The sequence below is a fragment of the Hippocampus guttulatus genome, chromosome 8 (assembly GCF_054856545.1).
Source record: "Hippocampus guttulatus isolate MCC_2025c chromosome 8, RoL_Hgut_1.0, whole genome shotgun sequence".
In the NCBI taxonomy this organism is placed as follows: Eukaryota; Metazoa; Chordata; class Actinopteri; order Syngnathiformes; family Syngnathidae; genus Hippocampus; species Hippocampus guttulatus.
In genome coordinates, this window is record NC_141268.1 from 3,238,310 (window position 1) to 3,265,382 (window position 27,073).

General features: G+C 41.2%; 1 protein-coding gene across 1 annotated transcript; it reads left to right on the forward strand.

Moving 5' to 3' along the window:
* Nucleotides 1-27,025, forward strand: lamb3 (laminin subunit beta 3). The gene is made up of 24 exons (XM_086117826.1): nt 1-77; nt 647-717; nt 812-860; nt 2,512-2,666; nt 7,458-7,572; nt 12,309-12,382; nt 12,519-12,710; nt 13,257-13,320; nt 13,799-13,968; nt 14,099-14,219; nt 14,586-14,774; nt 14,921-15,076; nt 15,822-16,015; nt 16,890-16,986; nt 17,297-17,666; nt 18,015-18,175; nt 19,078-19,289; nt 19,362-19,568; nt 20,278-20,422; nt 21,360-21,567; nt 21,807-21,948; nt 22,074-22,250; nt 22,458-22,620; nt 26,119-27,025. Exons 3-24 carry the CDS (start codon nt 836-838, stop codon nt 26,256-26,258), a joined length of 3,477 nt encoding a protein of 1,158 aa, XP_085973952.1. The 5' UTR covers nt 1-77; nt 647-717; nt 812-835; the 3' UTR covers nt 26,259-27,025.
* The last annotated feature ends 48 nt before the right edge of the window (nt 27,026-27,073 follow it).

Here is a 27,073-nt window from a genome sequence, read left to right on the forward strand (position 1 = left end):
GGTAAGCATGTCTGCGGAGAGTACAAAAATATTATGCGCGGGTGTTCAAATGGCCCTGAGGCTACCTTTGCACACAAGTGAGTAAACCTAAAGCCCTCAGGGCAACTGTAGTGTCTGCTGTTGATACGTGTTGTTATTTGAACTACAAGTAATTTAAACTCCGTGTCTGCATTCTATGAGGTGAGACTAAACAGTTCAGACATTTGTTATAATAGTAAGAATAATTCATGAGATATAAAATGTAAGAACGTCTTAGATGAGTGATATTTGGATTGATACATCTGAAAGTGAGCCCCCATGGACATTATGGGCCTCAATTCCTCGGTGCTTCAAAATAATGTCGCATTCCGAAGGCAGACCATAATTGAGTAGTCTTCATGTGCTATCGTTGGTATCCTTTTTTTTCTCATTTTCATCTTCTATGACCAGCCCCGGTGTTGTAAGAATGGAAAAGCAAATGCAAAACTCCTCTTCTGGTGGTCTCAATTGAGGTCTCGTGAGGTACTTGAAGAAGTGTGTGTATAATATGCTCAATGTGTGACATGCGTGAGTGTGTGCGTATATGCGAGTGTGTGCGTGATTCATGGAGACATGGGAGTGGTGCTCAAGGGTGTGACTCTGACACACACTCTATCGTATCGTCCAGGTGAGTCTACAGTTTGTATAAGGGCAGCAAGGCAGCAACACAAGCAACCGGACTTGGGCATCGACGACGAGGTGACCCTCACTTTAAAATCCACATTGAGATGCTTTGGAGTCTGCTTCTCTTTGCCAATGAAAGCTAATATTTTGGCTTCCTTTTCTCTTCCAGAGCCGCACATGAATAAACCCTAAAATGATGCTACTTTTACTTCTAACAGGTAAGAATTTTTTTTCTCCCTTCAATTTTTCTCCTTCACTCTTCTCTGGTGCCATGTTTCAGCCCAAAATCTGATGTTTCTGTCCATAAGTGAATGGAATCTTGGAGTGGAACCAAGTGGTAGCTAATATACAGTACCACACATACCGCATACGAAGAATGAACCTGCATGCTTTCTGTCATGATGGCACATGTTTAAAGAGTTATTATCGCAGATGGGACTTAGTTTGGGCCTGCTTTTCCTTTCTTACAAGACTGATTGTGTGGACTTTTTCAAAATAGCAGCACACTGAAGTTAAATAACAACCAACGTTGTCAAATGATTCGCTTGAAGTATGCGATCTACTGTAAAGAGAAATAGATAGATAGATAGATAGATAGATAGATAGATAGATAGATAGATAGATAGATAGATAGATAGATAGATAGATAGATAGATAGATAGATAGATAGATAGATAGATAGATAGATAGATAGATAGATAGATAGATAGATAGATAGATACATAGACAGGTAAGTACGTAAGTAGATGGATGGAGAGATAGATAGGCAGACAGACAGATAGGTAGGTGGGTCAGTAGGTTGTAGGTAGGTAGACAGACAGACAGACAGGTAAATAGATAGATAGATAGATAGATAGATAGATAGATAGATAGATAGATAGATAGATAGATAGATAGATAGATAGATAGATAGATAGATAGATAGATAGATAGATAGATAGATAGATAGATAGATAGATAGATAGATAGATAGATAGATAGATAGATAGATAGATAAGTAGGTAGGTCAGTAGGTGGGTTGAGAGACAGACAGATGGAGATTGATGGAAAAACAGACAGATAGATAGATAGATAGATAGATAGATAGATAGATAGATAGATAGATAGATAGATAGATAGATAGATAGATAGATAGATAGATAGATAGATAGATAGATAGATAGATAGATAGATAGATAGATAGATAGATAGATAGATAGATAAGTAGGTAGGTCAGTAGGTGGGTTGAGAGACAGACAGATGGAGATTGATGGAAAAACAGACAGATAGATGGGTAGATAGATAGATAGATAGATAGATGGGTAGATAGATAGATAGATAGATAGATAGATAGATAGATAGATAGATAGATAGATAGATAGATAGATAGATAGATAGATAGATAGATAGATAGATAGATAGATAGATAGATAGATAGATAGATAGATAGATAGATAGATAGATAGATAGATAGATAAGTAGGTAGGTCAGTAGGTGGGTTGAGAGACAGACAGATGGAGATTGATGGAAAAACAGACAGATAGATGGGTAGATAGATAGATAGATAGATAGATAGATAGATAGATAGATAGATAGATAGATAGATAGATAGATAGATAGATAGATAGATAAGTAGGTAAGTAGATGGATAGGCAGACAGACAGGTAAGTAGGTCGGTAGTTAGGCAGGTAGAGACTTAGACAGACCGACAGACAGACAGGTAGATACATAGCTAGATAGATAGATAGCCTCATTTTGAATTGGTGTGAAAGCATACAAAAGACAAGGAAAAACAATAAATTGATGGAACTTGTAAAAGGGGATGAATTCCATGGGCTACCTCTGACAAAGCCAGGATCTTAGAATTAACATAGGAATTTCCTCTTGCAGCCGTGGCTACGGTATCCCACGCCCAGACTGACTGCAGACAAGGTGCTTGTTACCCACGCAGCAGTGACCTTCTTGTGGGTCGGGCTGATCAGCTCCATGCCTCATCGACATGCGGGCTGACAGGCCCCGAAGTGTACTGCACGCCATACCAACAGGTACGAGCCAGCAAAATTCTCACGAAAGCTCCTGACACAGAGTTTGATGTTTGTTTCTATGAGGCCTTTATGTTGACACTTCTTGACATCAAAGGGACACGATAAAATAATGCCAATTGTTAATCACATTTGCCTCAGCTCAGTCTGCCATATGTCAAATCTAAAACCCATGAACATGTCTGAATCAGCTGCCCATAGTTCACATCAAAACAGGCAAAAAAAAAAAGTCTGAAACTAATGGTCATAAATGTTTGAGTTCGCGGATCTGTAAAAGACACGTCACATTTGTTTGTTTCAACTGTTTGCCCCTAAAAAAATTATGTCCTGCAGCATGTGTAACGTCAGATATTTTAAATGTTCCTAGATCATATACATTTATAGAGTAATTCATCAGATGATAAAATAATAATAATAATAATAATTGGATTTGGGGAAACGTCTCTTTCAGTCAAGGTAGATCACACACACACACACACACACACACACACACACACACACACACACACCAGAATCATGTCTTTGAACCTGGTGATTGCAACACATGGAGGCATATGAGGCAGAGGTCATGGTGAACACGCCGACAACACATACAGCAAATGTCTGTGGTAGTTTTGGCTGGACTGCCCAATGCCCTCTTCGTCGGTTTCATTTTGGTGCCAGATCCTCATTTTGCAACGGCACCCTTTCACCAACATTTTTTATCTCGGGAACAGTCTGCAACACCAACCACCAGATCATTCGCAGACTCAGCACGAAACTTGCATCCCCACATCATTTTGCTGCTGTAAATTGGGAATTTCTCCATTGTGAGACAAATAAAGGTTTTCTTTTCTTATCTTATCTTAACTTATCTTATCTTGCACGCAAGTCATTTTGAAATAAAGGCCTCCGAGATCATCTGAAATGTAAATGACTTTACTTCTTTTTCATTTACAATTATTTACTTTTACACTCTCCCTCTCTCAAAAGCTCAATGTTGAGACTTGCTCAAAACAAAAATAACAGTGTTATGCATTATAATGTGTCAGTAGGCGGGGGACACCCTCAACTGGTTGCTAGCCAATCGCAAGGCACACATAGACGAACAACCATCCTCGCTCACATTCACACCGAGGGACAATTTAGAGTGTTCTTCCAGGTCATCGAAAACAACAAACATGGCGTGTTTTCACCTGTTGGCTATTTTCATTGAATTTTACTTTGATAATTAGCTTGAAATACAACGACATTACATCTGTTCTTGATTCTCCCCCGTGATTCTCTCCTTCCCTGAAGGAGTGTCGTCTCTCAATCAGCCGTGCGTGAGAGTGGAGCTGACATTAGCCAAGCTGACCCGGAAGTACAAAATCGCACATTTAAAAAAAGCTTCCCCTTACAAACAAAAAAAAAAAAGATTGCGATGTCTCACAATCTTTGCAAGGGAATGCAAAAGTTTGCAAGGGAACGCAATACTTTGCGAGGGAATGCAAATTTTTCTGAGGGAATGCAAAACTTTGCGAGGGAACGCAACATTTTTTTTCCCCACCTTAGGGGCTCCATAGGAGGCTAAACAGTGTAGAATCCATTTTTTTGTGAAAACAAAATCTGGCACTCTCACGCTCAACGCACTTGTCCTCAGTTACTGCCGTTGCCTTCTCTTCCGGGTTCTTCCCCTGCCGCTCTCTGTCACACACGTCGGTTATGGTACACTTTGTCTCTCATAAAAATAAAAAGCGCTCCCCTCCCATTCATTTCTTCTGAGTGCAGCCTATGTTCTCAATGTGAATCTGCCTGAGGGAATGTTAGGCGTGTTAGGCGTGTACTCTTCCCCTCTCTGGAGGTGAGCACTGTATGATCCATATTTATTTTATTTAGCGGCGTGACTTTGACCAGACAGGGAGAGGAGAAAACAACACCCATGTTTATCTCAGAGTTGCCATACTCACTTATGGCGAACAATAAAGATCAACAATGATTAAGACCCCAAATCAACTTAGCTCACGAATCAGATGGTGTGGGGAACGCTTTCTCAGTTTACTGCTCCATTCTTCAGCCTCACTCGGGAGCATTGCCCATATATTTGGTGGCCCTTAAAATATTCATAATCAAAATCCTAAATGAATATCTAATGTATTTTGAAATGTACAATTCAAGAAAAACACATTTGATTTTGAGATAGGAATTCATTGGCTTGTTATACAAACAAAGCTGACTGGAGCTCGTGCAAAACGTTTTACCAGAAGCAGTGATTATAAAAAGATAGATTGAAGGGCAGTGCAGCTATTGGATTTGGTTGTTAAATAGTGATTTTTAAACATGAGTTTGATCATATATTAAGTAGGTCATGCTGACTTAGTCAAAGTCAATAATATGCAGAACCTTTGACACCATTAGAAATGTAATCAGGGAACCAGTGCATCCTTGTAACGTTTGCAATTAATATTGACATTTTGTTGTTGGTTTTTTTTCCTACTCAATGCATTTTTTGAAATACTTTTCAATTTGATCTTTGTACATTACCTTTACTTGGGTTCACGTTTATTTAATTTGTCATGCATCAGATCACTGGCAAGAAATGAATGCAAATACATGCCATGTTTGTTTGAGATGATAAAGAACTGTGCCAAAAGCAACAAATGGTTAGAAATAAATGCTCAAATAACAGCAGGACTTTAATCAGAATCAAATCTGCTCAGGTTTATGTGGCGCACTCTACTGGATTGCTGGTCATTTTGGGTTAATTCACCAAACTGAAAAAAAGAAATAAATACTTCCGTGATCACGTTTTATCTATTGTTTTTGTCCTTGTTTGTTAAAAGAAGACAATAAGTAAACAAATGAACAAGAAAATGTGAATGTTTTTCCCATTACATTGAAAATACAGAGTGCAGAGGTTGCTAGATTACGTTCATTTGTCAGTGAGTTTGCTGAGTATTTTTTCAACATTTGTAAATGTGTGGATGACACCAAGCGCATTGAAATGGTGAAACCATTTAAACGGTAAATGTTTCTATGCCTCAAATAAGGGAACGTCAAACACAGATTCCAACTATTTAGGTAACCTCTGCCAATAATTTGTTTAATGTTGTTTGCTTCTTTGATTGAACAACCCAAAACCACCGTCTGAACTCATATTGGATTTTAGCAGACCAAAGGGAAAAAAAAAATCATAGTGCGTGACCTGAGGCACGTAAGCGTAATGAACTTTGGTGAAACATTAATGTTGCAACAACGAACAACTGGTTGGGAATTTTTCCCTAGCGGATAGGCAGACAGTTTCTCATTCTGTGTGCGAGAGTGGCAGTCACTTCCAGGACAGAGCAGGGTGACTAAATGTTGACTTAAGTGGCAACAGCAGCAACTTGGATGTCATCACGTTAACTTATTTATTCATTTAATGCTGTCAAGGCAAATTAATGCATCACAGTACAAACTTCATGAGAGGATATAAACATATACTGTATATCATACAAAAATTAACTTGCAGACACGAATGTTTGTTATGAATACACAGAAAGACACCTGGAAGACATACTTTAAAAATGGTCGGAAAACTGCAAAACAAGTAAACATGAAAATAATATAGTGCAGGACAAAATATACGATAAAGCTTAACTTAACATTAATAGAATATAATAGACCAAAATAGAATAGAATAGAATAGAATAGAATAGAATAGAATAGAGGGTTATGGTACAAAAGCAACAAATATTGAAAGAAAATAACTACAATTAGACGCCAGTGTCCTAAAACTGAGAGAAACCTATTTATTGATCATATGTATGATCATATATGTGCGTCAGTGATTTATCTAGCGGTGGAGGCACAATCAAAGGGACAAATTTGAAGTTGCTCATAGGTCCAAAATTCCCTTACGATGAACATGCTCAATACCAACCATTAATTAATGCAGTCCTGTGTAGGCAGAAGGGCAGAACTAAGTGGTGAGCAGGGGTGTTCATGGCCACCCCTGCTCACTCTCTGGCATCCCACAACTGCGCGCACAAGCACGCACGCACACACGCGAACAGATTTTGAAACTTGTGACTTTTCTAGAATTTTCAAATGGATGCAGTGTTCTTATACCCTTGTTACTCTGCCACATAGCTGCATATAGAAAAACTAAGCTTATGATTGATCTCACTGCTAATTGTAAAAGAAGCTGTTCTGAGTATAGAACACTTAACACTTAACATTTAATATTTAATATTTACAGTCAATCAAAATAATTGCTTTCACATCAGAGCGAATAAACAACATGGCCAGAGAAATCAACGTTTATTATGCCATCCACATTCACGGTTTCATTAAATAAAATGCACATATACACCAGTTTTGTCCAGCACGAGCAGAAACAAAGTAATAAGCAATTTTCAGAATTTTGAAGATTTTTTTTTCTGTCATCATGCTTTTTTCGAGATCATTTGAATGCACCACCTATCACATTATGTAAAATGGTTTTGGCCTATCAAATCAGTGCGTGAGATAGAAATAGACTATGAGATTGTACACAAAAGCAAAGCAATGGCAACAAAATTGGCATCGTTTGAAATTAAGCTCAGCAAAACATTGCTGTTTACTTAGAGTTTTTCCTGCTAATGTGTATGTGTGCATTTTAACTCATAAAACCCTGACTGTAACTATTGTGATAAACAATGACTTCTTGGTTGCGGATATGGCTGCAAGTATGTATATAAATTGTGCCAATGTGGCCGACCGTACTTCACCGAGCTATTGTGTCACCTTTGTTGCAAAGACCATTCATTGGCATTGGCTGTGATTCAGCTATTGTTCTGGTTTTCTATTCTTCAGAGGAAGATGAAGTGCTGCCCGTGTGACTCCAGAAACCCAAATGGACCACTGGCCCACACTGTCAAGGAAGTGCTCTCCACTGCTGGACCAGAGAGATGGTGGCAGTCCATTAAAGGTTGGCCAAATTCTTTTTTAAAAAGCATGGGGTGACTTCTGTTCTGATGAATGACTGGGGTTTGATGAGAAGGAATTGAGGTAGACTGAGGCACAGTTCAGGTGAGAGAGTTGTTGCGTCCTGTCAGAATTGCTACAACTCAACCCATAATGTAGTTTAATGCAATCATTTAAAGCTGACAATAAAGTTCAATATGTAGAAGTCATCAACACGGCAAATCATGTAAGACTTCAGAAGACTTCAAGGATGATGGGAAGTCGGATTTATCCCATTCAGATTGTCACATTCCGACCTCAAAACATTCAAGGCGAATGTTAAAAAATAACTGGCCCGCACCCGTGATGAATACATTGATGGTACCGCCGTATAGCAATCATCTCAAGACCTGGAACAACAACAGGAAAAAACTTTAAAATAACATACGTGGGATTTTGCGTTTCATATTACCTTCGCCACAAAAGAGGAAATACTTAACATCTTGCTTGCACATGCTCCAAAAAAAAAAAAAAACTTTACATCCATCCATCCATTTTCCGATCTGCTTTATCCTCACAAGGGTCGTGGGGGGTGCTGGAGCCTATCCCAGCCATCTTCGGGTAGTTGGCGGGGGACACCCTGAACCAGTTGCCAGCTAATCGCAGGGCACACAGAGACGAACAACTATCCGCATTCACACTCACACCTAGGGACAATCTAGAGCAGTGCTTCTTAACTTGGGTTCGATCGAACCCAAAGGGTTCGGTGAATCGGTCTCAGGGGTTCGACGGAGCCTCTGTCATGGAGGGTAAGACACATGCGACTCAACATGTCAATTAGTTATGACACGCCCGCTTGGCCATCACTGGCTGCAGATGATCACATTACTTTGCTTGTCCAATCAGTGCTGTGGGAAATTTTGTTCGCTTAGTAGTCAACGTGTGACTGTCGTTAAAGTACATGGTACAATTAAAAAAAAAAAAACCTATACTTATCTCTTGAAATTTTATTATATGATTGCGAGTTGTTGTTTTTTTTAATCTTGAATTTGTAAAAAATATATATATTTTTTTTATTTTTCACTAATGAAGGGTTCGGTGAATGTGCATATTAACTGGTTGGGTTCGGTACCTCTCAGAAGATTAAAAACCACTGATTTAGAGTGTTCAACCACCCTGCCAAGCATGTTTTTGGAATGTGGGAGGAAACCGGAGTACCCGGAGAAAACCCACGCAGGCATGGGGAGAACATGCAAACTCCAGACAGGGAGGCCGGAGCTGGAATTGAACCCGCCATATATTTTCCATGTATATTAATATTCACGGGCGGCCCGGTAGTCCAGTGGTTGGCACGTCGGCTTCACAGTGCAGAGGTACCGGGTTCGATTCCAGCTTCGGCCTCCCTGTGTGGAGTTTGCATGTTCTCCCCGGGCCTGCGTGGATTTTGCTCCGGTTTCCTCCCACATTCCAAAAACATGCATGGTGGGCTATTTGGACGTTCTAAATTGTCCCTAGGTGTGAGTGTGGGCGTGGATGGTTGTTTGTCTCTGTGTGCCCTGCGATTGGCTGGCAACTGATTCAGGGTGTCCCCCGCCTACTGCCCGAAGACGGCTGGGATAGGCTCCAGCACCCCCCGCGACCCTAGTGAGGATCAAGCGGTTCGGAAAATGGATGGATGGATGGATGGATTTATATTCACATCTGTATGTCAATATTTTGTAATATAGCACCACCGAGTAGTGACAGAAAATGTTTTTTTTTTCATTTTACTGTAATGCACAGAGCCCAGTGAATGGATCCAAATGAAAATTTGTCAATAAAGCCTGAAGTTATTGATCAACGCCTTGCACAAAATAATGTGACATTTCGGCAAAGGGCTTGGCCTAAACAACGCCACGACTCTAATGATTTGACAGTATGAGAAAAGGCTTCTGTAACTTGACCCAAATAGTCCTATCTTGTCAAAATTTCACACATTTGATGAGAGTCCAGGCGTGAAGAACTCTACAAACTTATTTTTCATCGGAGTGGTATTGCCACCTACCGGCCAAAGAAAATACATGCTTGATTTCTTTGTTGTCTTTTTTCCTCTATCTCATATTTGCTCAGAGAGTGTTTAAGCCTTCAAGGTGTTGAAATACGAAGTTTGTGATTCTTTGGGAAATGTTGCCTTGGCAATGCAGTGTGTCCCCCCCCCCCCTCCCCCACACAAAATGCTGATTTTGAGGGTCTACCAATCCCACCCATCATAACTGGCAAAGTAATCAATATTTTGTGCCGTTTTTTAAAAATGGTTCAGTAGTGCAACCTCGAATGTTTTGATGAAGTACCAGTTGTATGTTTCACCAACATCTACGAAATGTTGTAGGCATATATAGCAGCCCAAGACCTACAAAAGTTTCTCTGGGAGTTATAAGCTAAACCTAAAATTTCTTTCAAATTTGGCCCTATTTTTTGTAACCAAGTATGAACCAGATTAATAATGTGAATTATTCAAAGCAGTTTTCCCACATCTGGGACTGCTCCTGTCTGATGTGCTCAGGAGAGGCGGGATAATTATTACAATGCTTCGAGCTGATTGAGTGATAAGGCAACTCGTACACGCCTACCAAGCTTTTTTTTTTTTTGACAAATCACGACAATGGATGAACATTTCGTCACTGACATGCACCCTGTTTTGACAAGCTGAGTTACCTCAGTGATTGGCACAGATGGCGTCATGGCGTTGACTGATAGTTTTTGTATTTATTTTATTTTTTTATTTTTGCAAAATAAACATGCGGATAAAGGGTGTTAAAAATGTATTCATTGCAGCGTCCATGCATTCGTTCACCGGTGTCGCCATGTTTGGTTTGTTTGTGTCGTCGCAGTCGCATCTCCCGCCAAACCGCCAAACACATCGTTGCTTTGTGGGCTTTTTTTGATTGGTCCGTGCTACCAGTGCGGCTCGAAGCAGATCAGCAGGCTCTGGACAAGTTGGATTCTCATGAGTTTTGTGAACTCACAAATACCGCAAAAGAATTCAGCTTGTCGACAAGGTTAACGTTTTTGGCCTTTTATAGAGGTCACAAATTTTAAGAACGGCTCAAGATTTTCGACAATTGTTTTGAAATTGTTTGTGTTTCACCTGAAAATGTTCAAAATGAAAAGTAATAGCAAAACTTTTTTCATTCTGTTGCGACACACTGTTTGTGACAATTACTCAGCTGTTTTTGAAGGCCTGAAAGTTCACAAAAAACAAACAAACATGAAACTGCCGCATTGTTTTTTTCCCTCAGGCAACGTTGAAAAGTGTGGTGTTTCTTTGCAAGCGGTGAATGGAGAACAAACCATTTTGTTTTCAAGCTATGTTCGTGCACAGATAATATTTGCATGTGTGAAGATACAGCTATTGTATGTGTACGGGCATTATTTCGTAAGGCGGGGGTGTCAAACTAATTTTTGTCGTGGGCCACATTATAGTTACGGTTTCCCTTGGAGGGCCGTTATGACTGTGAATTTTGTGAAACCATATCAATGTTTAACCACTTCTACATATTACATACACAGCGAACAACAAATAAATGGATAATTAGTTTTGATAACATCAAGAATAATGTATTGTTCAAACATTAGGTTTACATTAGGTATGACAATTTGAAAATTTGATTCAGACTTTAGCAGGCATCATGGAAGTTGACATGCTTGAATTGCATAAAATGATGTGACGGGCCATATCTGGCCCCCGGGCCTTGACTTTGACACCTGTGTCATCAGGGTTTCTGTCTAATACCCAGAGAAACTTAATAGGATTTAAAACCTACAGAAAATGTAAAAGTGAATTAAGTCCATTCGTCTGAAAGGGTCTCACAGGCAGGCCACCAGTTGACAATGATTGATGACAAGGAAAAACTCAAATTTCCCCTTTGGGGAAAAAAAAAAGAAGCACGTAGCGAGTAGCAAAAATCCACATATACAGTAATTGAAAATTAGAAATGCTTTTCTTTAAACACCTCAAATTATTGCATGAGCAAGGATACACCTCCAAGTTTCTTTTCACAAAAGAACTTGAGCTGCCAGGTGTCCAGAAAGATTCCACAAGCGTAGACAGAGATAAGAGCCTTTGAAGAAAAATATATTTCTAAAAACACAAGCCCAACAAAGTGCAACAAAGGGCACTGGTAACAATCAACCAGGAAAAGACACGAACAAACCTAAAACGTTAGCAAGGTTTGATAATCTGACAGTCAGTTGTGACTGTCAGCGTGGACGTTAAAGGAGAAAAGTAATGAAATAATGAACCCCAGAGGTTTGGTGAATCAGTCCCAGGGTTCGACGGAGCCTCTGCCATGGAGGTTAAGACACACCTGACTCAAGATGTCAAATAGTTATGACATGCCCGCTTGGCCATTGCTGGCTGCAGATGATCACATTGCTTGTCCAATCAGTGCTGCCGTAATAGTACGTCATACAATTTTAAAAACCTATACTTGTAATTTTATTTACTGTTATTTGTTTTTAATATCTTGAATTTGTAAAAAATCATATTTTTATTTTTCACTAATGAAGGGTTCGGTGAACGTGCATATGAATTGATGGGTTCGGTACCGCTAACAAGGTTTTATGAGCTGGAGACTGAAAAAACCCCAAACAAGACAGGATCATGATAGCGGCTGAGTGACATATATTCTAGAATCTAGATGATAATACTGTCTCCTCTCTCTACCCAATATTTGATAATAATACATGATTGCGCTTTTACTCTATTGTTTTTTCCTCTAGAGGTGGCTCCAGTAACATTTCAATTGGACCTCAACAATCTTTTCAAGCTTGACAACCTGATCCTTAAATTTAAGGTGTGTAAAAATGTGCAACGTTTCCCATAAAGCATCAGTATTGTTTTATGTCATTTCCTCTCCTTTGTGTTTTCCAAACATTTCTTTTATTCGACCTGAGCGCACTTATCATTTCTGAATCTGATTTTCTCTGCAGGGGCCTCGTCCGAGTGCCTTGGTTATAGAGAAGTCTTTGGATAATGGCAGGACATGGCAGCCTGCCTTCTACTTAGCTACAGACTGCCAGAAATCATTTCCAGGGATCTCCACCGCATCGCCCGTTACTGAGGAGCAGAAATATTGTTTTACGCTGCCCCCTACTGAAACAAACCCATATCAAGATCATACAGTAAGCACAACCCCAATTTCTCTCACAGCCTCCATTTTTTTTTAGTCTTCTGATGGTAAAAATATCAAAAACAATTGTTCATGTACTTTTTATTGATCCCCACAGCTCAGGTCTTCTCAATAATGTTTGCATTTGAAATGAAATGCAGAGTCTAGTCCCCATTACATTCAAAGTAACATTTTTGCTCTTTTCATATTTACCATTAAGAAGTGAAAAGTCATCCGGTACATAGTTGTACACCGCTAACTGTGTTCTCATGTTTTTTCTTACCGAAGTCAACTGTTCTGAAATGACCAGGTTAGACGTTGTTGATTTATTTTCTTTTATATATTTTTTTTTCATAAACTGTAAAAAAAAATGTAATTTTTATATTAGGGTTTATTTTCTAATATTTCCCCTAGTCTGTGTTTAAAGTGCCATACTATGTGGCTGTTACAACAAAAGTAATTTCATGGTAGACTCTTAAACCTTGGCGGTTGAAAAGAAGAAAAATGGAATGCAGCATGATGAATGCAGAACACACACATGAAGTATTCTCTTTTCCAGATCGAGTTCAGTCCACTGCAGCACTATCCTTATCTCCCAGATCCCAACAACCCAAAGATTAAAGGTTAGTTTTTGTGTTCCTCTGGAGTGTATTGCATGTAGGATTTTACTATACCCTTAGAGCCCCAGACAAGAAGGACCATGGAGGCCCCCCAAAACAATCTTTAACTGCCAAAACTGAAAACGAATGTCAACCTATTTGGTCATCTTGCTAATATGCTAAAAAATGTGTGTGTGTGCGTGTGTGCGTGCGTGCGTGCGTGTGTGCGTGTGTGCGTGTGCGTGTGTGTGTGTGTGCGCGCGTGCGTGTGCGCGTGTGTGTGTGTGTGTGTGTATCTATTCATCAATCAATAGAAAGATAGCTTTTAAACACCGACCCCTTGTCATTGGGTAATGACCAAATGTCATCTGCCTCTCATGGACCCCTTTAGCTCAGGCCCCTGAGCAATTGCCCAGTTTGCTTGCCTTGTTGCGATATTTCTGATTATATCATGGATCATGACAAAAATGAGTCTTCTGATGGACTTTTCTTTAATCCTCAGATGCGACTGGTTTAACGGGCCTGAGGGTAACCTTGGCCGAGTTGGGCGACGTGCCACGTCAACCGGGCAGGTCTCTCAGTAGGTTTTTCGCCTTGAAGGAGATGAAAGTGATGGGCAGCTGCATGTGTCACGGACATGCCAGTCACTGTTTGCTGGAAGCCGTCAATAAGGTTCCATTCCCATTGCTTACGACCACATCATTTTGTTGTTTGCCGGATCGACTAGTGTTGTTGTATGCACACCTGTTTCAACTGCGCACTCTTAATAAATGAAAGCGGGTAATGTTGTCAATAACTGCAGGTGAGCCCACAGTGTGACTGCCAGCATAACACTGCTGGTGTGAACTGTGAGCGCTGTGATGAGCTCTACAATGATCTACCCTGGAGACCTGCGGAGGAAGGCGACACGCACACCTGCAGACGTAAGACACGCGCTAAAGTTCTGGAATCACTGAGTTGAGATGATCAATGGGAGGAGTCTGAATGTTGAAAACTGTAACACTTCTTACAACATGTATGAGATTGTGATATTTGGGAAGAAGAGATGACAGGAATCAGCCATGACTGAAAACATGAGTACTCTTCTTTTGCCCCCCTGACAGTAATTGGTTCAACTGCCTGTTTGGGTAAATGAGTTTGGACCACAACACAACATGGTTCTTTTATGAGTTGTGTACTACAGTATATGGGGAAAGCAAACCAAATGAATTTGTCAGCAAACTCCAGTATTGATTGTGTTTGTTGACCCCCAAGTAGCATCTATTCAATTCTCTTTCTGTACACCTCAGGCTGTGAGTGTAACAACCACGCCCAGCGCTGTCGATTTGACCAAGCTTTGTACGAAGCCAGCGGCCGGAGGAGTGGAGGTGTGTGTGAAGGATGTTTGCACCACACCACAGGACCACATTGTGACCAGTGCGTCCCTGGCTACCAGCCCAATCCCAATAGCCAGATGGATCGTCCCGATGCTTGTATACGTAAGTCATCAGAAGGAGGGGGGAAAGAAAATGCCTGAGTGTAAAATTGTAGTTTGTTTGCAGTCGTGCATGTGTTGAGTTCTAAACAGTAGTGTACTTGCATGGATTTCGTGCAGTTTGTCCTTATTTGAGCCATTCTCCTCTAGGTTGTGTCTGCAATGCCGAAGGGACAGTGAATGGGGGACGATGTGATGACAATACAGGCCTGTGTCAGTGTAAAATGAATGTGGAAGGGCCACGCTGCGATCGATGCAAACGAGGCTATTATGGTCTTTCTGCATCCAATCCTCTGGGTTGCACAAGTGAGTCAGCTGGTTTCTTGACTTGTTTTCAACAACCATACTGTATCCACCACACATTATTCATGTCACTTTGGGGCAAATTAATACATGTTCAAGACACTGAGGTAATATTTATTGATATAAAACAAAACAAAATAAAAAACCAAGTGCAACATTTCACTATTTGTATTTCCTTAAATGATTATTAATGAAACTAATTCAATGCAATTAATTATTACAATACATTTAAAAAGGGGGAATGTTAGATCTCCTCCCAACTGGTTTTTCATAGGTCTTGTGTAAACTCAAAATACATCATCGGACGCTTAAGAAGCCAATCCACGAAATATATTTGCTAAATGCATTCACATTTTTTACAGACACTGGGCAGCTACAAGCCAAAGTTTCTCGGCCCTAGCCCAGCTCCTGATAGTCTTGGTAACAAAAGCCGTAAGCGGCACATTACAGTGGTGCGTTACTCATTTGCATGAAATAGAACTGCTCCCTCAAAACATGTTGATTTCAGCGTGATGAAGACTGTAGTACAAGATTCTATATTTTGTAGTTTGGCTTACTATTGAGACTTGGGAACTGTTTTGAATTGTGAAGGTATCAAATGTCTCCATAACGTTGAAATTACAACATATTGTTCTTTCTTTTGTTACTCACTCATGACATGTACAACTGTAATCATATGTTTGTCAGGAATTTCATTCATGTTTCCCTCTACCCCCCCCCCCCCCCCCACCCCCTTTCTTCTATCCAGAGTGTTCCTGTTTTCCAGAGGGATCACTGTCAGACATTTGTGATTCAGTGACTGGCCAGTGTCCTTGCCGGCCGCACTTCCATGGCCTTACTTGTGAAGCGTGTGCAAGAGGCTACTGGAAATCGCCGCAGTTCCAGCGCTGTGAACTCTGCAACTGTGACCCCACCAGGTCCTTCAGCGATACTTGTGACCAGGTGTGACCTACAATGCTCGCTCCTGCTCTCGTTCCTCCAATAAAAATGGGACACCCTGCATGATATGAAGCGGGACGCTGTTTACTCTAATTGAGAAGGATTTTGTACAAAAAGTCATGCGTGAAGGGAGAAATTACACTATGAGCAATGATTCCTGAGTAATGGGTCTATGCAACTTTATAGCCTTGAACAGTTCATTGTCTTGCTCACTCGGTTAATTGCTTAAATATGTTAATGTAAAAGCACCTGGTGGTCGACTGGTTAGCACGTCGGCCTCACAGTGCAGAGGTGCAGGGTTCTATTCTGGCTCCAGCCTCCCTGTGTGGAGTTTGCATGTTCTCCCCGTGCCTGCGTGGGTTTGCTCCAGGTACTCCGGTTTCCTCCCACATTCCAAAAACATGCATGGCAGGTTCATGGAACACTCTAAATTGTCCTAAGGTGTGAGTGTAAGTGAGTAAGCAGATGGTTGTTCGTCTATGTGTGCTGGCAACCAGTTCAGGGTGTCCCCTGCCTACTGCTCGAAGACAGCTTGGATAGGATCCAGCATGCCCCTCGACCCTTGTGAGGGAAAGCGGGTCAGAAAATGGATGATGGATGGATGTTAACGTAAAATGTCGCCATGGGCTAAAACATGAGAAAACGTGTACTTCTCAAATGTTGCAGAAGTATTGGGAATTCTGGTCAACCAAAGATTTTCAGGCCACTTTTTAAAAGGGTTCTTGGAAATAAAAGTGACAAGATCATTTTTATTCACAATAAACCAGAGCACCACACTTTGAGAATCACTGACTTGACTTCATCTATTAGTATGCAGTTGTTTTTGTGTTTCCATTCGGTGAAAGCCTCTTTTTGCCTTTTCTGTTTCTCTTTCTAGTTGTCAGGTCAGTGTCAATGTAGGCCAGGCTTTGGAGGCCAAAAATGTACTGATTGCCCAGCCAACTCATATGGCGATCCTCTCATTGGCTGCAAGCGTAAGTCGGTTTCTCTGGATATCTTCTGTGTGGTCTTTTTTACTCTCATTATCGTTATTACAGTAACACAGACGCATGAGAAATAGTTATACCTTTCTACTATCAGGGGTTGATGTTTTGACATCCCTCAATCTTGCAAAAGTCAGCTGTGTATCCTGTGTGGAAAAAATCTTGACACATGTGAAGAAACATTCTTATTACTTTCCTTGATGATGATTGTTGGCATTCATATTTTGTAAATCAAGTAATCATCGTCATTTTGCGTGAATTTTACATATTTCAACTGTTCATTTTCCTTTGATGTTCCCAGCTTGTCTGTGTGACCCTGAAGGCACCCAAGTTTGTAACAAGCAGACGGGAAGCTGTTTGTGTCGTCCAGGCATCACAGGCGCTCGATGTGACTCGTGCATGAGAGGACGCTGTGACTCTTTCCCTAATTGCAAGATGTGTCCTTCTTGCTTCTTCTCCTTGGATACACAGCGACAAAGCTTCAGTTTAGCCTTGGAGAAATTCACCTTGAACATCCCTTCTCGTCCGGGAGGTTCTGGCGACCTTGGGAATTTGGAGCCCCGTATTCGAGCCCTTGAAGCTCGTCTGAATTTCATTCGGCTCTCTATCGCTCTTCCTCCCAGTTCTGCAAGACAGATTGATGATGCTCTGTTCCAACTGAAGAAATTAAGGTGTGGAAATATTTTTATTAACATTGATATTATTAATTCAATATGTTTCCTGATATTAATAATGTCACTGATGGTGCAGTTTATTCACGTAACCGTGTCTGGGCATGCAGCAGGCGGTTAATTGCCACTATGTGAAAGTGTGAATGTGAGTGAGAATGGTGATCTGTCCCTATGTGACCTGTGATTGACTGGCAATCTGCTCAGGGGCCGCAACTTGCCCAAAGTTGACTGGTATACGCTACAACAAACATGCCCAAAGTGAGCAAACAAACAGGATAAGTGCGATATAAAGTTGATGGATGAATATGAATGCTTGAGTTCACTCACTTAGTTCTATTTGTCTCACAGGGAGCAAATGGACAAAGTAAACGATGGCCTCTCTCCTCTGCCACCAAAACCTGATCCGAGCAAAGAGCTTGACAAACTTCAGGTCCTGCTGGACACTCTAAATGTTGAATACAACATCAAGAAAGAAGCCATGAAGAACACAATCAATCCCAGCAATACAGGTCAGTGATAACAACTTTTATATTCAGTCAGACACTCACTTTTAAAGTGATCCTTGATCCCTGCGCGGAGTTTGCTCGCTGTTTAAACTAGTTTGACTGCTGCCAAAACATTTTGATATTTGTAACAGACATGCCTTAAAAATAGTTCATTAGGCAACGGTTAGCGGCCCGGTGATCGAGTGGTTAGCGTGTCGACCCCACAGTGCAGAGGTCGTGGGTTCTATCCCAGCTCCAGCCTTCCTGTGTGGAGTTTGCATGTTCTCCCCATGCCTGAGTGAGGGGGTTTTCTTCGGGTACTCCGGTTTTCCTCCCACATTCCAAAAACATGCGCGGCAGGTTAATTGAACCCTCTCTTAGTGTGCCCTGCGATTGGCTGGCAACCACTTCAGGGTGTCCCCCACCTATTGCCCCTATACACCTATACAACTGGGATATGCTCCAGCACGCCCCGCGATTCTTGTGAGCATAAGCGGATCAGAAAATCGATGCAATTGTCACAAGAAAATGTAAAATAAAATTTTCCTTTTTAACTTCAATGACAAATGATAACATAACAATGCACCTGTAGTTGGTTGCAGATACACATCTTACTTTTATCATTCGTGATTGTCACACAAGTATAAATAGACTATTACATGCTGAGACGGGGCCTTTTCGAATTTAAAAAAAAAGAAAAATGCATCTGTAATGTTTGAACTTCAGTGTTTTGCTGAAGATTCTTTTTCTGTTTCGATCCTGTTCAGTCCTCACTGCTGCTGTCATTATACGCTCAATGCTGTCATATTTCATCATGCGTTCCAACCGCTTTCTCTTTTTTCTTGTTTCCTTTTTGAGATGACTTGCCTTCAACATATTTCAGAATCCTATAAACTCTGCTCATATTGAGTTTTTCTCTCTCTCAGGTGCTTTCAATACCATCAAAAACGCCTATGACGAGTCTGCAGATGCCGCAAAGAAAGTTGATACCACCAAAAAAACTGTCAAGGAATCAGCTGACGCCAGAGAAGATACTTTAGATCTTCAGGAAAAAGAATATCCAAACAATACTCGAGAGATCAACAAACTAAACCAGAGCATGGCGTCCCGCCCAGACCTCACTCCTGTTGCTAAAAAGGTACTGGCTAGGCCACCATCATTTTAATTACTAGGGCTTGAAGTTGTGTCTTAATGATGAATATTTCTCCAGGTATGTGGCAGTGTTCGATCCGAGCCCTGTACTCCACTCATGTGTGAGGGTGGGGACCTGTGTCCACCTGAAGGAACTTTGCCCTGTGAGAAGGGCTCAACATGTGTTGGTGCCCTGCCTCTGGGCAAGAGGGCAGATGCCGATGTGAAGGATGTAAAAGATCGTCTGGAAAATCTCAGCAACAAGATCACGGAGGCGGCAGAGAAGGTACAACTACACACACACACACATGCACATTTATTTATATATACAGTGTATATAGATAGATAGATATAGATACACACACACATACATACATACATATATATGTGTATACAGTATATAGATATACAGTATCTGTATTTATTAAAAATACCAGTGGCGGGCGGTTCATTTTGGACCTGGGTCTTCAGTGGGTATATAGCAGGGGTGTCGCACTCATTTTAGTTGCGGGCCAATTTGGAGTTACTTCTTCCCTCGGAGGGCCGTTAGGACAGTGAAACTACAAAATTATTACCGGTACTTGTACACAACAAATTAATGGATTACTCGTTTTAAAATCAGTCCAGTCAAATAAAATAGTTTGTTCAATTACTGCTCAAGTGAGGGTAAACAGGGTAGCAAAATTATTACAAAATCTCAACGTTATTTATTACACATGACACTTAGACATTTTGGTACAGATCTTAACTTGTTGACACACGTGATTTGCTTTCGTGGGTCACATAAATTGACCTGGCGGGCCAGATCTGGCCCCCGGGCCTAGAGTTTGACACTTGTGGTATATAGTGATGTAATCCACCTCTTAATAACACCACCACATCACACTATGTAGCCCCGGTCTCCCAAAAAAAGAACACTATTTATGGACTCATTTTTTCTACATCATTTAACTAAACATATGTAACTGTACTTTTACTGTATTTTTAATTCACAGCTCCAAAACACCCAAGACGACACCAATGGCATGAGACAGTCAACAGATGATCTTTCCAACAAGATAAGGGATGCCAGGAATGATCTGGAAGATGACCTAAAAGAGGCAAAGGATATTGTGAAAGAGCTCAAAGATTTCCTGTCAGGTACAATTATTTGTTGTGTAATGGGATGATGGCTCTAATTTTGTGGGAAAATGTTAGTCATGTTAGCTTGGGTATTCAGAACAAGTGGTGGTTTTTGATAGGGATGATATGAGCACCTAGCTTTATCCAGCATCATACTACAAGCAGTTTTGATATCAAATGGTTTATTTTTGCCAAAGATCGTAACGTTATAATATAGTATCATACCTGTCAACTTTTCGGAGCGCCAACCTGTATAAACTACCAAAAAAATCCTTATAAAGAGCAAAAAATCCTTATAACATACCAAAGCATTTTATATGTCAAAACGTCATAACGGGAGGAAAAACCCCACGAAATTTTCAATGATATTTATTGTAGATCTCCATAATACAATGTCTGGTTAATGTCTAATCATCATTCTACTTAGTGGCATTACTGTGTTCAGAGTTGTATTCCTGTGTTACTTTTTTCACCAACTCCAAATGCTGACCCATCGGCTCGGAGTTACAGCATCCATTCATATTTACTTTGGAAATGAAAGCATTCGAGTAGACTAGCACCATTCTGGGCAAAAGCAAACGGAACTACCTGTTAGGGGGGGGGAAAAAAAACGGAAATATTTAGAATCCGTATGATTTGTGCGATACGGCCATATACGTAAGATTCACCACAAAATCCGTATCAACTATGGCTAAACCGTATGAGTTGACAGGTATGTAGTATTTGTGAAGAACTACACTATTGCAAAGTAGAACTGTGAAGATTATATTCCTCAAGTGTCAATCAAAACTGACCATTATTATCTGTGCTGATTGCCTTTAAACAGTTTGTGTTTTGGATTTCATTCTATTGGACAAGTGTACTTCTCAGAAAGAATGCTTTGTGTGTATGTGCATCTTAGCTCTTTTTTTTTTTTTTTTTTTTTGCCTCCAACTTGTCTCATTTCTGGATCCAGACCCATCATCCAACCTGACACACATTCAGGATGTGAGTGACCGGATCCTTAAAACCAAACTGCCTTTGAGCCCGGATTCTCTGAAGAAGAAACTCGATGAACTGAAAAATCTTGCCGAAAACCTACCGGACAGTACGTCCATATTGAGCGAGTCAGAGCCGCAGTTGGATGCGGCCAGAAAATTGTTGCAAGAGGCCCAAGATACCAGGTGAATATCCAACCTGAAAAGTTTGCGGTTTACTTTGAATATATTCCGTTCTTAGATTAAACTCTACACTTATTGAGTGTAGAGTTGAGAGATTAAGAGATTAAACTCACTTCATCAGGCATCACTTACAGCATTAAAAGTCTTTTTTCTCAAATTCAGAAATGTCAGATTTTTCTGAATCGAATGATGTAAAAGTTTCTGTTGAGTCCTCAGAGTGACAATTAATGGCATATTGACAGGGACACGGCTCTAGGGGTGAAGGACGATGTGGATGAACTGCTGGCAGGCTTTGACTCCGTGGAGGACTCCCTCACTGACATGGAGGACAAACTCCAGACCAGCATGGATTCCATAGACAACTTGAATAGAACTCTTACGAAGGTAAGACCCGGGAAAAATTATCGACAGTATGCCATGTGATTATCCTGTTGAGGGTTATAGAGAAACTATCCACAGGGAAAATCTGAGAAAAATTATTCAGTTTTATAATAGCTGATTTCATCCAGGCCAAAAATCAACTGAAACCAGCAGAGAAGACTCTGGATGATGTGTCATCTGTGATTAATCCAATCAAACCGCAACTGGATGAGCTTAAAGACCTGCTGCGGGATGGAGCCGAACAAGCTGAGGACGCTCAGGAAACCGCAGACCAAGCTGCGGATGAAGCAGCTGATGCTGATAAGGTCAGCTTGGAGATGATCAGAAATCAGGCTTTCGGATGAAAATTTTTATTCTGTCGGCCTTAAACGCTGCGTGCTGTGTGTTTGTACGGGCAAACTGTTAATGCAGTACCATGTTTGTCTTTATGAGGGTATTTGACGATAATGTACGCATACATACATACGCTAATACATACATTATGTAACATGAACATGCATGTTTTTTTTTAGGAGCTGTTGACGGTGCAGCAGCAGTTTGATCTTCTCAAAGATAAGGCTACTTCCGGGCAGCCTCCTGGACAAGAAGGGCCAGAGGATGAACGGCTTACAAAGCTCATGAAGGATGCTGGGAATCTGGCCAATACCACTGACAGCATGTTGGATGCTCTGGAAGGTAACAGATTTACCACATCAATCACTCAATCAAATTGTGTTTATAGAGCACTTTTCATCCATAAAAATGCAACTCAAAGTGCTCTGCAATTAAAACATCAAAAATGCAACATAAAAAGAGTACCCTCCCGCTCCCCCAACGTACAGCGCACAGATATGCAACCAGTAACCCCCATAAGCATACCTGCGCACACACATACACATGTGCACACGCACACATAACACACACACTTAACCTGATAAACTATGTTAAAAAAGACATGGCAAGGCACTGAGAAAACCTATGAGGAAAAAAAAGCACCCATGCTGACCAGAGTGACAGTCACCACACCTCCCAGCCCGGCATGATGAAACATTGGAGCTAAAGTGAAAAAAAAAAAAAAAAACTAAGACAGTAAGATTAGATAAAAATAGGCTTAGATTAAAATTGCGAAAATAAATTATGAGTGGCATGACTCAGTGGTCGTATCCCTGGCCATTGCAACCTTGTTGAAGTGTCCTTGAGCAGATACCGAACCCCTCCTTGCTTGAGACGTGGCATTTTCTGTTTTCTTACAAAGTAACTAAGTAAGTGGTTACCTGTCAACTAGGGTTCCAAATTAAAACCCACCAACTAGCCAAATGCGGGTTAAAATTGATTTTGGTGTGTGTTGATAAAAATCTAGCAGAGAGAGAGAGAGAGATTAGCGCATCAGCCTCACAGTGCGGAGGTGCAGGGTTCGATTCCGGCTTTGGCCTTCCTGTTGGATTTTGCATGTTCTTCCGGGCCTGTGTGGGTTTTCTCCGGGTACTCCGGTTTCCTCCCACATTCCAAAAACATGCATAGCAGGCTGATTGAACAGTCTAAATTGTCCCTAGGTGTGAGCGTGAGCGCGGATGGTTGTTCGTCCATGTATATACCCCTGGTATTGGCTGGAAACCAGCTCAGGGTGTACCCGACTTAGCACACCGCGTTACCCTTGTGAGGATAGGCAGTTCAGAAAATGGATTGATGGATAGTTCATATGCACGTTCATATGCACGTTCACCAAACCCGAGGTGTGAGTGTGAGTGCAAATGGTTGTATGTCTGTGTGTGCCCTGCGATTGGCTGGCAACCAGCTCAGGGTGTCCCCCGCCTACTGCCCAAGGACAGCTGGGATAGGCTCCAGCACCCCCTTCGACACTTGTGAGGATGGATGGATACGAAAACCTTTATTAGTCTCGCAATGGAGAAATTCCCAATTCGCAGCAGCAAAGTTATGAAAGGAAGAAGTAGAACAACAAAATATAGGAGCTGCTGGAAAGGCAGCCACTCTCGCTGCGCCATTTTGAAGTCAAAATAACAAAAATAACACGACACAACACATAGGACACAGACAGTCGTGCAATCTTCACCACTTTTCTGCATACACTTTGTTGTCTGAAGCAGTTATAGATGAAAGAGGAGAGGATCAAAGTGTCCTTTCTCCAGTGGATCAGAGACGTCATGCTGAAAATGTGCACACGTCTGCTGCAAGCTCAGTTTTGAAAGCAAACACGAAGCTGTAGCGTCCATTGACGAAAAGAGATTAGTTCACTTCTCCTGTCCCATGTAATCCGCTTCAAACTCCAAACCGCGACTCCCAGTTCCAAATCCGCATCGGCGCTCCGCGCTAACGCTCCTTTCTTCTCATCGTCGGCTCCTCAAGCCTTACATCCATCCAGCCGCAGACCGTTCAACAGCACCGATCTCTCCGCTGAACAAAGCGGGGCTGTGGAGAGATCGAGGATGGATGGATGGATGGATATGTAATGTTAAAACTGAAAACCTTGATTCTTTTTAGCAAATAATCATGAGCTCCGAATTTGATTAAATATTATTTTGAATATTTCGACCTCCTCCCACATCGCACCTCTATGGGTACGAGACAATAAAAAAATGGAGTCCCTGCACGCTGGTCCATATTTACTTCCATAAATTGCCACGTGACCTCATTTTATGTTTTTGTCACTTAACGTCGTGCTTTGTGCACAAGCGTGTCACTTCATAGATGCGTTCCATTCACATTAGAAGTCGCGTTTTGGGCGTCACACCCTGCAATGTGAACATAGCTGTAGTCTGTGCTCCGCGCTGCTAAAAATGAATCTCCACAGTTTGCACACCCCGAAAGAGAGAGAGGGGGTGATTGGGCTTGTACGAAAAAAGCAGCACGTGTCTCTTTGTCTCCTTAATTGTCTAATCATAAACACATTGGCTGCGCGCTGCGGGATAGCTGGCCAGCAGCTCGCAGGAGGCTACACTGTCAGAGCTGCATAAAGGGAATGCTGATGAATGTTAATTACTGTACAAGGTTTTATAATTAAAGATTTAAGTAAAAATGTGTATTGCTATAGTCTTTGTCTCCAATATGTAAATATAACTACTGTTTACATATTTTAAACATGCTGGTACCCACAAACCCTTACACAAAAATTCCTAGGGGGTGGGGTTGGGGGGGGGGGTTAAACCCTACTTCGTGGATTTTCCTCTTTCTCGGGTGGTCCTGGTACCCATTCACCGCGATAAGTGAGCGATCACTTTACTATAAAGGCAAAGTGGCACGGTAGTCGACTGGTTTGCATATCTACCTCACAGTCCAGGGCTGCAGGGTTGATTCCAGCCCCAGCCATCCTGTGTTTGCATGTTCTCCTCTTGCCTGCGTGGGTTTTCTGGTCTCTGGTTTCCTCATACATCCCAAAAACATGCGCGGTAGGTTAGTTGATCACTCTAAATTGTTCGTAGGCTAAGAATGGTTGTTTGTCTATACTGTATGTGCCCTGCGATTGGCTGGCAACCAGTTCAGGGTCTAACACGCCTAATGCCCGAAGACAGCTGAGATAAGTTTTAGCATCCTCGAGACCCTCGTGAGGACAACCGAATCAGATCATAGATGGATGGATAGACAAAACGAGGCAACACTGGCCTCGTGGTAGCCTCCTTGCTGGGGAGTTGTGTTTTGTCCACCCACAGGGATGTCATTGTGTGGACTTCCTGGACCCGGGGGGGGGGGACTTTTCACATTGCCAGAAATTTACTCCAGAGGATTTGTCTCCGTAGCAGCATCCTCTGTTGTTGCGGATGTTTTCCTCACCCGGATCCTCAGAGCCTTGCCATGTCTCCATACTGTCACTAAATACAGTATGCGCTGTGTGTGTGTGTGTGTTGGGGTGAATGAGTTCGGATAAATGTGTATGTTTGCGTGTGGGGATGGGATACATATGTCTCCTGTGTATTCTGTATTTTTTCTTTTTATTGATTGTTTGTGTTGGATTTTTAATGCGTGAAAACTGTTCTAGAAATACCGTTTGAGTTGATTCTTAGGCATCCAGAATGGATGATTTCTTTAACTTACCGTACACTCGAGATTGGTGGAAAATAACTATACACAACTTGAACAACAACAAAAAATCAATAAATACAAGTAAAATCATTATTTCAGCATGTCTTTCAACTGCAAAGACGTCTTTAAACTAATTCCTCGTTCATTACCTCTCCGCAGGAAAAGCCGATTCGCTGAAGCAATTGCAGGATGAGATTCTTCAAAAGTCCTCAAAGCTTGAGGGACTTGATGCCAAGCTTAAAGACCTTGTGGCACAACTTCAAAAGAAAGCCCATGATTTGAGTGTCTGCCAGGGCTGAGGGACAAGTTATTTTCACTCCGAGACAAGACAATCTTTAACAGAATCAGTCTTCATTAAAGCAGACATCCTCCTTAACCCTCAAATACTGTTGTTACTTGTCTCCATAACATTGCACCTTTTCTTTGACGGATGCACCGTGTCGGGTTTGGAAAGATATGATTCTTCATGAAAAAAACCCACCTTTGCTTATACTATATCAAGCACTTAGCGAGGTTGTCAATGGTTCCATTGCGGTAATCTGCTGATGTATGTCTTTTGTTTGAAAAGTGACATGGGAAAGGTCAGCACAAAATGTATCAGTACCGCGTTTGCCTTTGCATAACCTTCAGGCTGTCACAAAGATTTGATGTCATTTTGTAGTCTGTGAATAACCAATTCTCGCTAAAATATGAGATGTGGAAAACAAGGTTTAATGTACCGGTACTTGATTCTGGCAGAACAATGATATTGACTCGCAATGAAAATTTATTATTATTATTTTTTTTGTCGTGTGTCACATCACATGGGTGATGTGTACCGGTATTTGAAAAGATTAGTGCAATCAGTTAAAAATCCATATCTGTTTGACAATATCTGAATTTGGCTGACTACAATTTGTTTTAACAACATAAAGCCCATTTAATTTTGTTAAAGCGGGGTGTAGCTCCTAGATTCATATAACAAATGATGTCAAATTCTTTTGGACAGCCTTGTATACTATTATTTATTGTATGTTTTATTTGTGCAGAACCCATCATATTTAATAAAAGCTTTACTTATGCTTCATTGTGTGTACAAAGATTGACTTGGTACAGCATAAGTATCATCACATGA